The following is a 15,496-nucleotide window of genomic DNA, read 5'->3' on the forward strand; positions in this document are numbered from 1 at the left end:
GGTCAGTGAACAAGGCCAGGCTGATTCTGGCAGATCCTGATCATCCACTCCATGGTGAGTTCAGGTTGTTCCTTCTGGACGCAGGTATCTGCAGCCCAGAGACGAACAGACTGAAAAACTCATTTATCCCTGTACCTCTGGCTTCTCAATGTACAATGACGATTTCTGTACCGTCTTGTCTAGTATGGATGTTTTGTGTGTCTACTGTGAATCAATTGCCCCTCGGAGATAATAAAGATACTTGAACTTGCTTATATTTTCCACTAGACCACACTTCTACCTGAACTTTCTCTTATTTTTCAAACACTACATTTATGTAAGATCCATCATTTGTAGAGATGTTTTTTGCCACATCAAAACCCACTCAAACAGATTAAGAATGAGACACATTTACAGCAACTTCTCCATAAAATTGTGTTTAATAGATTGTTAAAAATAAGGCTATGATACGATTTTTAGCAAACATTTCCTTGGAGGAACAACTGTTACGGTATCCGGAGAACCCTTACAGCTAAAATGTGACCAGTCTCTGGGGTTATACTGGCGGAACAAACAGTGAAACACGCGTCTGGAGAAAAACATACAAATAACACACATCCTCTGTCATCCACCCACCCAAAATGGTGGCAATAAACTGAGATTTAGCAGATGAAAAAGCTGTTTTCATTAAAAATAAAAAACATGCATAGCTTTCGACTCAACATGTTATTTTCCTCTAAAATCGCTGTTTTTTGATCTTTGTGAAAAAAACCTACGATTATGATCATGTAAACTCATTGGACTGTCGTTCACAGCAGCCTCCTGTCATAGATGTAGTTCATGTAGAAAGTTACATTCTGAACCCACACGGGCTCCGTGACATCGACAGAAAATAAATACTGGAATGGCACACGCACAACAGGAAGTTACTGCTTGGAAATGGACGTTAGGCGAAGCTTGATATAAAAAAATAATAATGAAAACATCTGCTTAATGGCAGCATGTGACACGTCACTCATTAAAATACTGAATCAAAGTGTCTCACAAATGAACACAAAATTTAACAACGGAAAAATGACAAAAAAAAATTGCCTTAAAACAAAATTCCTTTTAGTGCTGCATGGTCCCTGGTAAAACTAAAAAAAATAAACAAATGAACTCTAAAACTGGAGTCCCAAATGAACGAGTTTCTGGTTCCTTCCTCCTTCTTTTGGTCATCACACAGTGAGGAGACAGCAGTGCTGATTACATTATTTACACGCATGTTCCTCCGGACTTTACGAGAGTCAACACCGAACGTTTTAAAGTGCCGATGAGCTGAGAGGCGAGCAGGAAGCACTGAGCTGTTGGCAGCCGTTCCTTCACACGGGGCAGAAGTTCAGGCTTGAATGACCGAGCAGGAGAACAAACACACTTTAGTGAGGATTCCTCATGTAGGCGAACACTAACCCACTCCTTCTATTCACAGTAAAACTAAAAACGATTCAAAGTGCTTAAAATATCCCTTGTACAACATAAACCTGTGGCATTCCAACTCTAATTCCAACCTCCAACAAACTTGTTCTTGGACATTTTGTCTCTCAGTTTTCTCCATTTTAAACTGAAAAGTGCCAAGTTTGAGTTATAAAATGTACGTTTCAGTTTAAAATTGAGAAATCTCCTCATATCAGCTTTAATTGAGTCTGTTTGGATTACCTGGAGCTCAACACACAGCTGAGAGGACGTCTGCTTCATCACTCGCTGCAAGCTGCTTCTTGAATAAAAACACTACACAAAACAGCAGCGTAATCCACTTTAAATGCCTAAATAACTAAAAAAAAATTTAACTTTCAAACTGTGGGCTTTAACGTTCAGCTCGGACTGAACAAATCAGGAAAAAATAAAGAGATGATCTTGTACTGGCTGCAAAACTGCTAAAAATAAGACATCATCTCTTTCACAGCTATTTTTCCCCCATATATTTTTAGAAAACTTTGACCTGATCAAACTGCCTCAACCTGAACCCGTTGTTGCGACATGCAGCCCAGCAGACGAACGCCCCGGGCGCATTCTTTAAATTAACACACCCTGCAGCTTCAAATGTACAAAACAATCACTAAAAATAATTATTTTTGTTTGTTTTCTTCTCTTTTTCTTAACAAAGTAATCGTCTATGCAGGCGTAAAAGGGGTGGAAATAATAAAAGGAACTTAAAAACTCGGAGCAGGGCATGATGGGATGCTGGACGGTCCTGGAGTTTGAAGGAAAGAGTCTGAGGTGGTTTTTAATCAGGCGAAGTGGTGACCTGCCAGACGATCAGGTGGCTCCGCTCGGCCTTGGTGGGCGCCGACTGGTTGGCGGTCTGCTCCGACAAACCATCCAACTCGCTGCCTTCGTCCCCTGAGGAAGAGGAGGAGTCGTCGTCAACATTAAATCTTACAAACAGATAAGTGAGCTGAGTTTGTTGTCCAGACCGATTCTGAAGTCGATGTATCCTTCCCCTCCGCTCATGATCAGGTACGTTTGGGGCTCGGATGCTGCCGTATCAGAGGATTCAGACGCCGGTTCATCAGAGCCTGAATCTGCACTGCCTGGAGGCGGCATCGCCTGACCTGGAGCCAAAACAAGATCATACAAAAGGCTTGGAAACTGACTCGTGAGGTTAGATTTGTGTCGACTCGCAGGTTAATGAGGAGCAAATGACAACAAAACTAATAAACATAACTTGACCAAAGCAAAAACAAGTCAAAACCTGGTGACAGCGTTGAAGGATTTTTACCAGTTTAAGCTGCTGATTGACTAGCAAGTTAGCAAAGAAGTTAGCAACAGTTAGCAAAAGAAAGCAGAAAAAATATATAATGGGAAAAGAAAAGAAAAGAAAAGAAAAGAAAAAAAAAAAGAAAGAAAAGAAACGAAAAGAAAAAATATATAATATAAAACATATATTAGCTGAATTGGGTTTAAATAAGCAGAAATTAGCAACAACAAAAAAGCTGAAAAGTAGCTGAAAAGGCAGAAAGAAGCTTAAACTACCAAAAGGAAGCTGAAATTAGCTAAACAAATGTGGAATTAGCTGAAAAGGCTAAATTTAGCAAAAAAACCAGTTGTTGAAATAGCAGAAAAAGCTGAAATAGCAGAAAAAGCTGAAAAGTGCATAAAAAGCTGAAATTAGCAGAAAGAAGTTAATTAGACTGAAAGTAGCAGAAATTAACACAACAAACTTGATTTTTTTCTGAAAACAGCTGAAATGACCTAAAAATACTGAAAAGGTAGCGTAAAAGTTAGAACAAGCTTAAATTAACAGAAGGAAGCAGAAAGCCCAATTAGTCTGAAAGAAGCAGAAATGAAATTAAATGAAAAATTTTGAAAAATTAATGAAAAGCTGAAATTAGCAACAAAAAACAAGCAAACAACTGAATAGTAGCTAAAAAGCAGAAAGAAATTTAAATTACCAGAAATAAGTGGAGAAAACACATTTTTTGCTGAATTAGGCTGAAAATTTTTGAAATGAGTGCAACAAATGTAGAATTAGCTGAAAAAGCTAAAATTAGCATTAAAAAGGTAAATAGTAGCTGACATAGCAGAAAAAGCTGAATCATGCAAAAATAAACTGAACACAACAAGCTGAAATGAGCAGAAAGAAGATTGAAGAAGCACAAAAACGTTGTAGTTAACAGAACAAATCTAAAAGGAGCACAAAACTGCTGAACACCCCCCACCCCTCCCCGCTGAAAGTAGCTAAAAAAAGTTTTAAAATTTGCATAAGGAATCTGAAAGAAGCTGAACCAGAACAAAGTGTGAAAGGAGCAGTAAAAGGTTGTAAACAGATGTAAAGATCTGAAGGATGTGAAATGAGCTCAATTTATTTTCAGAGTAAAAAGTGGCAGAAAAGGCTAAATATTTCAAAAAGCTAAAGTTGCACCAATACCAAGTCAAAGCAGGATTGTCCTGAAAGAGCTGAACTTTTTCATTTATGATTTGTAAAAATGTATAACTTGAAAACTGCGGGACGAGAAAGATGCCAAAAAATGTACGGAAGAAAAATAGATCACAATAGTGTGAATGATTCATAAACATTCACACTATTAATATCTTTAAATGCAAAAAATGTGAAGAAATTATGCTCATCGGGTCAAGAAAGGATCAATATATTCAAAAAGCATTTACTGACATTTTCAGACTCCCAAGTTTCTCATTCAACTACTTTTGTCCAAACAAACATAATTTGTGCCAAAAAAAAAAAACCCTGTTTGACTGTAGATGATGCACTAAATGACTCTGAGATGACTGTCGGTATTTTTTACTGTACGTGCACATTTATTTATAACCATATTTAAACAGACCTGAAACAAATCTAAATAAAAATAAACGTTATATTTTTCATACTTTGTAAAACTGTAGGAACCCTGTTGGAACAACTTTACATATCTGAACATTATGAAATGATGTCTCCAAATGAGTTTAAATCCTCCAGCTGGGTCCATCCTGCAAACGATTCTGTCTGCTGTTATGGACGAATGAACAAATCGAATACTTCGAAAGTTAAGAAACTTGCTGTGTACTCAGAGAATAATTTACTGGGTTCACTTTTCTTAATTTTACTGAGCACAAGAAGGAAAATGCGTCTAAATTCGAATGTCCAACTAAATAAAAGAAAATATTCATCTCTGACATGAGGTATCCAATAATTATTCTCTGTTTCTTACTGTCTCGGGCAAAAACCGATGAAATAAACGTTAGAATCAGTGACTTGTCTTTGAAAAAAACACAGAAAGGTCGATCCCTCAGGGCATCCTTCCAATAATGTCGGACACACTTACGTTTAGCAGGTTTTATTTATTTGCTTTATTGGATTACACTGCAGCAAACAACAATTTCTGTACATGACTGAAAATATTATTATACCCAGCACTAAAGTAAAACTGGAAAGTTGGTTAAAGAAATTCAATTATTTTAAATTTAGCCTCAAAAAAGTTGAAAAGATGCAGCACGTTGGTCATATTGTGAAGTCCAGGCTTTACTGAGCTCAACGTGCATCAAAATTAATTAATTCAATTTTGTTAGCAATTTTTATCATTATCGTTTTCCGTCTTTTTGACAAAACAATCACATCTTCTTCCCTCGTCTCTTACCTGGCACAGTGACAAAAAACTTGACGGCGTCTCGGTGTCCATGAAAACAAAGCTGGGCGTGGGCCATGGAGCAGTACGGCACGAAGCTGCCCAGCACGTCTGAACCGTCGTCGCCGTACACCCGCACGGCGCTGCCGGGTCGATTTGGCACTACTCCCGTTGTCTTGTTAGCTGAAGAATAAAAAGACACAAATAAAACCGGCTGATGAGAACAAGCGCAGAGGATCTGATTCGCCGTGAAGTTGTCGACATACACTTAAATAAACTTATTTTTGTTTTCACAAATTCTCATCTGAATATTTGCAAGAATATTGGTTGTACCTTCAGATAGCGGGATAGAGATGATGACTCCGTTTCCTGTTCCCACCCACAGGCGGCTGCAGGACACCACCAGAGCCGTGATTCTCACGAAAGAGAAACCCAGTTTACCCGTTCCTGCAACACACAGGAGCAGAACACATTAAAGAGTTCGGAATGTGCTGAATAAAAAGTTGAATCGAATTAGGGCTGGGCGATATCTCGATATTTTTTAAATATCGAGATAATTTCATACGCGATATAAGATGGGATTATATTGTCTGTATCGATATTTCAGCAACTTATCATATCGTTCGAGACTGGAACCGTGTCTTTAGCGTTATGATAATCTGCTGCTTTATTAATGTTGTGCTCTCACTGTTCCTCTCATAAGGCACAGCACGGCTATATGTCAGCTGGAGCTGCAGCTGCAGTTCACACACGCTTACTAACGTCGTGAAGGTGGCACAGCTGAAGAAGATTAGTATTTAATATAAATGTAAATGTAACTAGTTTATTTTTTAGACATTTATTTTGTACAGTTACAGCTGTGTTAATAAATGTGCCTGTGTGACAAGTGGGACAAAGCTGTGACTCAAATATATTTTTATTAATTTATGGAAAGAAAAAAAAACATTGATATATATATATATAGTATATCGCCATTCATCTTAAAATATTGAGATATATATTGTATATCATCATTCAGCTAAAAAAAAAAAATTGATATATATCGTATATCGCCATTCACCTAAAAGAAAATTGAGATATATAACGTATATCGCCATTCATCGTAAAATATTGAGATATATATTGTATATCATCATTCATCTAAAAAAAATTGATATAAATCATATATCGCCATTCATCTTAAAATACTGAGATATATATCACATATTGCTATTCATCTTAAATAAATGTGATATACATTGTATATCACCATTCGTCCAAAAAAATTGAGATATATATCGTATATCGCCATTCATCTTAAAATATTTATATATATCGTATTTCGCCATTCATCTTAATATATTGAGATATATATCGTATATCGCTATTCATCTTAAAATATTGAGATATTAAATTTGGTCCATATCGCCCAGCCCTAACCTGAATACAGGAACATTAAAACATGATTTCTACATGTTCATGACCTCAGATTGGCTCTCCTGCAACATCTAATCTAGAAGACAAAATGTTGGATTACAGAGGTCGTACCCAGCATCTTGCTGACGTAAGGCTCAATGTCCACATCTTGCAGGTGCTGGTAGGTGTGAGCATGAAACAGGCGCAGAGTTGAATCCAGGCGGATGGACACCCAGATGCCATCGCCAACCCAAGCTAGCTGACGTACTTGGCTCTCTTTGCGAGGATGAGCGTCGAAAGACTTCTGCTCCAACGAGAAAGGTCAACACTGTAAAAGGTTAAAGTTGCCACAGAATAGCAGGAGCTGTGATTTACATGACTGTACCTCTATCCTCATGGCTTTGGGCTGGATAACATAGATCTTGTTTCTGTAGCCGCACCACACCTTGTCATGGACTACAGTCATGCAGCGGATGGAGTGATGGGGGCGGCCCAGATCCAACAGGTGGTAGTTGGTTAGATCCCACTGACCATCTGCAAACAGAAAATAGAGTCAACCACCTGAAATGTATGACACTATGAGAAAATATTAAATATGTCTCCCTGATGTGACATGTTACACCCTTACCAGTGCCTCTGTGGAAAATTGCTAATGTCCCATCAGCCAAAGCTACCAGGACCCTCCCTTTAACGTGCCTGCAACAAGGGCAAAATGAGCCTTTGTACATTTTTACTGTCTGCATCACTGTATGCTTGATATACAAATAAAAAAGACAAATAACTACGCTTACACTATGCTGAGGATGGAGTCCTTTAGCCTGATGGCATGAAGACACTTCCTCCATCTTGCCACAGACGAGTGCACATAAAGACTTTAAAAAAAGTAGTTTATATTACAGAGCTGACTTTAAAGTGAAATAAAGTTCATGAGGATAAAGAGTCAATTTTAGGTTGAATTTAACTGAGTTTGTGTCAAATTATTTCAGGTTAAAGATAAGACCATTTTAGCTGCAGTAACAGCGCCCCCTGGTGGCAAGAACCTCGCTCACCATCCGTTCTGAGCTCCGAGCCAGATGGTGGGCAGAGCGCTGCTCGTCCTCAGGACTTCACCCTCTGATGTCTCCACGTCTTCTGACAGAGACGACCCACCGTCCTGCCCTGAGCCCCTGAAGGCAGACCAGTCAACAGAATTTTATTTTACTTTGTAAACAGTTCCAGCTTCATGAGAAATGATGGCTCTCACCTCTGGGCTTCAGCAGGACAGGAGTCGGTGGGTCCCACCCCCAGAGGGTCGGTGAAGACATGCTCCGTGTAAATCCCCTGTTGGTTTGGATAGGCTCCCTGCTCCTCCTCTCCTTCCATGCCCGCACCAGCGGTCGCCTCAGTTGCTTCTGTTGCCTCCTCGGCTGTAGGAACCCCATCCTCGGCCGGACTCGTCTCTCTGGACAGCTCGACTGTGGCGGGAAACGAAACGCATAATTCCAGAAAAGGTTGTCCAAAAAAAAAAGGATGTAGTGAAACTGCTTTTTAATTTGCAGGAAAAAAATCATTAAGAATTCCTGATTGAGCTCCAAAGCTGATGGTTTTGTTAATATTCAAGATCTTGAGGGAAATTTATACGATGGAGATCTAACAAAAAAGTAACTTTATTAAGGTTTGACCAAAAGCACATCAAAAATCACAGATTTTTCAGAAATCAGCTCCCAATGTATGCATTTATAAAATTATAAGCATTTTATGTCCAACACAAAATCACTTCAGAAGTACGTGTATATTTACGTTTTTTACAGATTCACTTAACGTTTTTACTATTATTATTTCTGCTCGACCGTTTTCTGTTCAACAGGGCAATACATTTATATGTATTTGTACATCATGTGATCTGTCACATATATTTAAACGATTTAAAGACTTTTTCCCTCCGTCGTTCCTTAAATCCTCACGAGAACACTGCATTAAGAACAGCTGGTTTTCAGAAATTCATTAAAGCTTCGACACGCTTCGTCCTTGGTCTGGAAATGAAGTCGAGTCACCCTGAAAAAGCTTTTTTTTTTTTTTTTTTTGACTTTATAGCATTAATAAAACTGCTATCTGAAAAAAAGAAACTTGGCATTTGTTTTTGTTCAGTAGTCTACAGTGAGTTTAGAAAAACAAGTGGTCAACATCGATTTATTTCTCATATCTGTTACACAACAAACTACGTGACTGGAATTTGTTTTTGAAGGAAGACGTGAAGGTAAAAAAGAAAATGTAGATACAAACACTGTGTGGATAAAAATGGCTTGAAAAAGACAAATAAAAGAAAGATAAGATCTATTATCATTACAAGTTAAAGCCTGAGGTTACCATGGTGACTGGGCATGCTTCAAAATAAGCCTGCTTTATCTTGGAAACCTAACTCAACACATGAAGTAACCCGGGTGGTATGTTTACTTGTTAGTGGTCCTTGTCTGTCCTGGCAAACAAGCCAGATGATATGCAGAGAACTACCTGAGCCTGACACAGCACTGAACTCCACCAGCTGCTCAGCGACACCTGAGCTGGCGGTCTGAGCGACGGCGGTGACGCCATCTGTTGCCATGGCACCATCGCTGCCTGTCGAGCCCACGCTTGCAACGCTACCGGCCAGTGACGCTCCATCACCTTGGCTGGCCTCTGAGTCCTGGGACACCCCATCTCCTCCTGGGTAATCCGTATCCAACACGCCTGAAAAAGCACAAAGAACCTCGTAAATAAAAGCCCCCCAGTAAATAAAACTGATGACTGAACGCTCAACCTACCAGGTACACTAGCAATACAGACAACGTGCGAGTTGCAGGCGTAAAAGCTGTCGAGCAGTTCGGTGGGCTGAGTGGCGTCCAGAACCAAGACCTTGGTGGAGGAGTTGGTGCTCATGCACACCCACACTGTACTGGACACGTCCTCCTGAAGAACCAGCTCCTTTTCACCTTTCTCCTGGTTCTTGGAGCAACCACACAGAAACAAGTTTCCATTAACAACAACAATATGGTCCTGTTTGAACACCTATAAAAAACTCTGCGCTTGCCTTGGACTCCTGCTCCAACTGGTCCAGGCTGCACTGTGAACCCTTCGTCTGCTTGTTGAGCTCGGATGCGAAAACCGTTCGACCCCCAGACAGGTTGACCCCCGCAGCACACCACAGCTGAGAAACAGGTAGAAAATGGTATAAATATAAATTTAATGTTAAACTAACGATTTAATCTGCATTTTATCGAACGGTTTATTTATGCACCTTTAAAGAAGCGTCTTCCTTGTCCAAAGGTCGCAGGTAAACTGGTACTGGTAGATTGATCTTGTTCTCCACTTGGGTCCCATTTGCAACCTGTAAAAATAAAAGCAGCCCACTAAATAAGATTGTATGTTAAATATTTTGAATGTATTTGAGAAACCTCAAAGACTTTATCCCTCACATGAGCACGATTGTTGCATCATGATAGACCTGAGTTTTATATTGGAAAGCTTTTCTCAAATTAAACCCGAGCATACAGTACCGTTAGCCTGTCACACGGAACAGTTTCACACCACCGTCTTTTTAAGGCACCTCTGATGCTTCACAAATGCACTAATCAAGCAGCGTATGTCCTGATGTGTCCTTAAATGAACCTGACATCGTCAAACCAGCGAGAGACAGCAGCTCATTTGCTTGGAGTTACACTACGTTACGCTTACTCGCCAACTCAGCTCTGTGACTACCTCCCTCTCCACCTCAGCTCACGGTGAATGATTCAGTTATGTGCTTCTAGGGAACACAGAAGGAAAGCAGATGTTAGATTTCCACGTCATCTTTTTAGATCACAGGCTTTCTTCTGCTCGTTCTTCCACAGTCTAAACCGGCCACCAACACACCCATTGTTTTGTTTTTTTATCTATTAAATCAGGTTTTAACTTATACAACTTCCTTTCCTTCTTCATCTATGGCTGCTGCACCATTGTAAATGTTGTAATAATAAACAGGAGAATTTTTCATAAAGGTATGTAAAGGAATACCACTGGGGTTTTGTTTAAACACTGCAGGATATATTCTGATGCACGCTCAATAATCCAGGTAGAAACATCTAAAATAGTTAAGTCAGGTTCTCTGAATGTGTTCAAAAAAAAAATTTGTAGAAACGTTTTGTCTTTCATCCGAAAGACTTCTTCAGAGAGAAGGAGAAATCCCACACAAGACAGGCTCTAGGGCAAGGGTGCACAATACGTCGATCGCGATCTACCGGTCGATCGCAAAGTCATTATGGGTAGATCGCATGCCATTAAAAAAATATTTGATGTCAGCTTATCATCCATCCTCACTATGAAACTTGTTACTTGACTGACTTACAGGGCAGCCACACAGCCCTCATTCTCTCACACCAGGTCTCAGAGTGGAGATTCTCGGGGAAAATATTTATATTTATCCATATTTACCCCCACCCCGTGAAATTCTCCGTGTGTGAAGTTGCACATGTGCACTACAGGCGGCTGCAGGCCAGAGTTTTTCCTGCACTAACAACAGATATAATAAATGGCAGAGAGTTACTTTTGTGCCACTCACCCTTTTTCAGCATGTTGGAGCAAAACTAATAAACTACAGGGTCCAAAGAGACGTTAGTGTATTCACTAGTTCAGACTAACTGTGATCATGCAGACGCTGCATGCGTGATGAATGCAGCTCAGGGTTGCCAGATAAAACTTAAAATGTCTTATTTATCCTCTCCTTTTCTGTGTACATGTTCAACAAACAATACCTCATCTTAGAATATCTTTACTCAGCACATATGACAGTTTAGGACAAAATATTATCATTTTAAAGCCACAGTACTATAGTTCATCATTTTTTATCTGGCAACCCGGCTGACATGGAAACTAGTGTTTTTCATGTAAACCCACTCTCTTTTGTTTATTATCACCAATAAACATGGGAAAAACACTGACGTTTCTAGAGGATGATCTCATGTAAATGGGACCTTATAGTAGATCACTTTGATTTGGTCATTTTAAAAGTAGCTCACATGCTGAAAAAGTGTGGACACCCCTGCTCTAGAGCAATGTGGATATCCTAACTGGGCCTTCCTGAAAGCAGAGAAGAAACCCAAACAGGACTCCAGTCATCCATCAGGTGAAAAGGAGGAACCCAGACCAGTGGTCATTCCATATGTTGAGGGAGTTTCAGTGAAACAATTTTCTAAACATAACGTCCCAGTGGCTTTTAAACCCCAAAATACATTACGGCAAAGACTGGTTCATCCCAAAGATCCAGTCCCCCGGCACAAACAGAGCAATGTTGTGTATGCTGTTCAGTATCAGGAGGGCTGTGATCAGTCTTACATCGGGGAAACAAAACAGCCACTGGCCAAAAGGATGGCCCAGCACAGAAGATCAACATCATCAGGCCAGGACTCTGCGGTCTACACTCATCTCCAGGCCAGCGGTCACTCTTTCAAGGATGAAGATGTGCACATCCTGGATAGAGAGGAACGATGGTTTGAGAGAGGAGTAAAGGAGGCCATCTTTGTGAAAAGAAACCGTCCATCATTAAACAGGGGTGGAGGCCTCCAGGTTCAACTGTCCCGCTCTCAAAGCTCCCACAGACTTAGGCGTACTTCACTCCACAGAGGTCTGCACATACTCAAGGGGACACAACGTGGACTCAAAGCGGACGACCGCAAGCCATTTCCGCGCAAAGATACATTTTTACAACCGCGTACACGTACAAACCAGATTCCAAAAAAGTTGGGACACTAAACAAATTGTTAATAAAAACTGAATGCAATGATGTGGAGGTGCCAACATCTAATATTTTATTCAGAATAGAACACAAATCTCAGATCAAAAGTTTAAACTGAGAGAATGTGTCATTTTAAGGGAAAAATCTGTTGCTTCCAAATTTCATGGCGTCAACAAATCCCAAAAAAGTTGGGACAAGTCCATTTTTACCACTGTGTGGCGTCCCCCCTTCGTCGACGTCTGGGGACAGAGGAGACCAGTTTCTCAAGTTTAGAAATAGGAATGCTCTCCCATTCATGTCTAATACAGACCTCTAACTGTTCAATCGTCTTGGGCCTTCTTTGTCGCACCTTCCTCTTTATGATGCGCCAAATGTTCTCTATAGGTGAAAGATCTGGACTGCAGGCTGGCCATTTCAGTACCTGGATCCTTCTCCTACGTAGCCATGATGTTGTGATTGCTGCAGAATGTGGTCTGGCATTATCGTGTTGAAAAATGCAGGGTCTTCCCTGAAAGAGATGACGTCTAGATGGGAGCATATGTTGTTCTAGAACCTGAACAAAGTTCTCTGCATTAATGGTGCCTTTCCAGCCATGCAAGCTGTCCATGCCACAAGCGCTCATGCAACCCCATACCATCAGTGATGCAGGCTTCTGAACGGAGCGTTGATAACAACTTGGGCTATCCTTGTCCTCTCTGGTCCGGATGACATGGCGTCCCAGTGTTCCATAAAGAACTTCAAATTGTGACTCATCTGACCACAGAACAGTCTTCCATTTTGCCACACTCCATTTTAAATGACCCCTGGCCCAGTGCAAACACACAGTACACACAGTACGCCTGAGTCTGTGGGAACCTTTACAGTGCTGTTACTGCTAGTATCACTCAGCCCCCTGTGAATAGCAAGCAGCCATTAGGGTACTAAGTAATGATCCATTGTTAGACTGATGGTCCTCCTTTATCATGTGAACAGCTGGTTTCAATGTCAACAACAAACTGGTTGATCCACTATGAGAAGGTGCTATTCATAAGACTGAGTTTCTCAAAATGAATAAGTCTTTCGGATGAAAGACGAAACATTTCTACAATTTTTGTTTAACTCATCGAGAGGACCTGATCTAACTTTTTAAGACTGCAGGACACAGTTTAATCATATTAAAGCCTACTATTAACACAATGAAGACAGCGATCCTAGACTGATGATGAACAGCCAAGTTTACACATTAATCAAGATTTATGGCTTTAAAGTAAAAAACACTTCACTAATATAAAAGAATTGAGATGCATCGCATAGATATTGAACCATGTTTCCATCTGTTTGACTACTAATCAATGCTTTCATTTCCACCTTGTGTTTGCTGGGCAGGCTCCAGCCATGCACGGTGACACGTCCATCTTCTTTTTGCATGTGGGCCTTCACTTGTTGGTACTGAGCTTTCTTCTGCTCCTTTCTCGAGGGTGAGCTGCACTGGTCCGTCCTACAGGATGATCAGAGAGAAATCAACGCTTTTAGCCAGCAGGTTAATGAAGACGCTCGCTGTACATCAGTGTCCGCTGCCCCATCGCTCACCCCTCGTTGAGAAAGTCAAACGTCTTAGACTTCTCCGTGGGGAACTGTGAGAAGGTGCTGCTCCTCTTCACCAAGCTGCCCGGGGTGTTGTACTTCACGTTGGACTGGTACTCGACCTTCTTCATGGCGGGGGCGCTGGAGGAGGAGCTAAACAGTCTGCTGAAGCTGCAGGTGGTGAAGTTACAGAAAAGCCAAGACGGGAATGGAGCCACAGAAGTGCAGGGAAAAACCAACGTAGCGGGGTCACCAACCAGACATTAAAGGAACACCAAATGTCACCAACATTTACTGTACAATGACAAACATTAAAGCATGCTGGGAGTTGTAGTGTAACTCAGCAATATTTTCCACTGAACTTATCCTGATAGTTAAACAGTTAAATATGAAAGAAAAACTTTACTCATATGGAGTTATAATCTAACTTTAAGAATTAAGCAAAATACCACTTTTATGTATTTGTACATCTGGTCTACCTGCAGCTCCCTACGAGTAGACAGAATAGAAAAACATCCAAAAGCACAGAGCAGGCAGGAGACAAGAAGAACCCAGGGACACAAGGAGAGTCTCGTCTAAGTTAGTAATAACAAGTGGTGCAGTGCAACAACCGTGAATAAAGATGCATCAAAACTTGGACTCTTCAGGAGCAGTTTGGTGTCAGTCGAGGCAAAAATTAAAAAACAGTTTTTCCAAACTTTAGAAAGGTCAATAAAATCACATTTACCTATAGCTGCCAATTTATTAGCACATCCCAGAAAAGATTAAAAAAAAAAAAAAATCAAATCAAATGAAAAACACCTTAGAAGCTTTGTCCATATAAGCTCAAACAAAAAAAAAAGTTTTTAAAGGACTCACAACTGCCAGATGCTGGATTTCTTTTTCTCTGTGAGCGCTGGATTTTCTCTCGAAGCCCTGAAAGAGAACAAAATAATTTCATGTTAAGAACATGTATGTAGAGGCAGAGAATTAGACCAATTTATTACTTTTTTTTTATTAACCTTTTTTTAACCAGGAAAATCCCATTGAAATCAGAGCTCTTTTGCAAGGGAGGCCTGGGCCTGAAGCAGCCTAACATGCATGTTTTTGGTCTGTGGGATGAAACAGGAGTACCCGAAGAAAACCCACATAAGCACGAGAGGAACATGCAAACTCCACACAGAAAGACCCCAGGTCCAAATGGGGATTGAACCCAGGACATTCTTGCTGTGAGGCAACAGTGGCCCATTCATGAAGCCAATATATACATATATACTTTGCTTTTGGCACATAAAGGTATCAATTTAAAAAGGGTTAATAAAACTGAGACTGTTTTGTTACATTTTTATTTTATTTTACAGTTTACTGAAGGCTCTATCAGTCCAGTTGCAAGCGTGAAGTTATCGTAATTTTCCTGTGTAAAAGTTATACTGTAGTCCCTCGCTACTTCGTGGTTCGTCGTTTATCGCAGACTCGCTCCATCGCGGTTTTTCAAAATAAGACTGGACATGACACACAATTGGCTGATTGATGGATGAGCCGCACGATCGGCATGGAATCTTTATTTAAAATAAATTATTTTAAATTATTTAGCACCTCCTGCAGCTTTGTGCAGCCCATACTGCAGGATAAACTTCCTGCTGCAGCTGATCAGCGTGCAGAGCGGAGAAGTGGGCGTGGCCAAGAGTGCTTGCAGGTGGCAAAAAGCAGAGGAGGCAGGGAGCTGAAATCATGACATTCTGTGCTCTTTTAGAGC

The 15,496-nt window shown here is 40.4% G+C and overlaps 1 protein-coding gene across 1 annotated transcript in view; it reads right to left on the reverse strand.

Moving 5' to 3' along the window:
• Positions 1-1,103: 1,103 nt before the first annotated feature.
• Positions 1,104-15,496, reverse strand: part of spag9a (sperm associated antigen 9a) — a 33,037-nt gene continuing 18,644 nt past the window's right edge. Inside the window, exons 15-31 of the mRNA XM_037688934.1 lie at positions 14,620-14,676; positions 13,768-13,932; positions 13,546-13,675; positions 9,727-9,816; positions 9,520-9,636; positions 9,254-9,434; positions 8,964-9,179; positions 7,717-7,927; positions 7,523-7,639; positions 7,265-7,345; positions 7,102-7,169; positions 6,859-7,007; positions 6,606-6,777; positions 5,412-5,525; positions 5,091-5,312; positions 2,433-2,570; positions 1,104-2,358 (exon numbers count right to left, since the gene is read on the reverse strand). Coding sequence (XP_037544862.1) covers positions 2,243-2,358; positions 2,433-2,570; positions 5,091-5,312; positions 5,412-5,525; positions 6,606-6,777; positions 6,859-7,007; positions 7,102-7,169; positions 7,265-7,345; positions 7,523-7,639; positions 7,717-7,927; positions 8,964-9,179; positions 9,254-9,434; positions 9,520-9,636; positions 9,727-9,816; positions 13,546-13,675; positions 13,768-13,932; positions 14,620-14,676 — 2,344 coding nt within the window. The 3' untranslated portion in view covers positions 1,104-2,242. The remainder of the gene's footprint in view (positions 2,359-2,432; positions 2,571-5,090; positions 5,313-5,411; positions 5,526-6,605; positions 6,778-6,858; positions 7,008-7,101; positions 7,170-7,264; positions 7,346-7,522; positions 7,640-7,716; positions 7,928-8,963; positions 9,180-9,253; positions 9,435-9,519; positions 9,637-9,726; positions 9,817-13,545; positions 13,676-13,767; positions 13,933-14,619; positions 14,677-15,496) is intronic.

The sequence above is a fragment of the Nematolebias whitei genome, chromosome 15, assembly GCF_014905685.2.
Source record: "Nematolebias whitei isolate Nwh7 chromosome 15, NemWhi1, whole genome shotgun sequence".
NCBI classification, from domain to species: domain Eukaryota; kingdom Metazoa; phylum Chordata; class Actinopteri; order Cyprinodontiformes; family Rivulidae; genus Nematolebias; species Nematolebias whitei.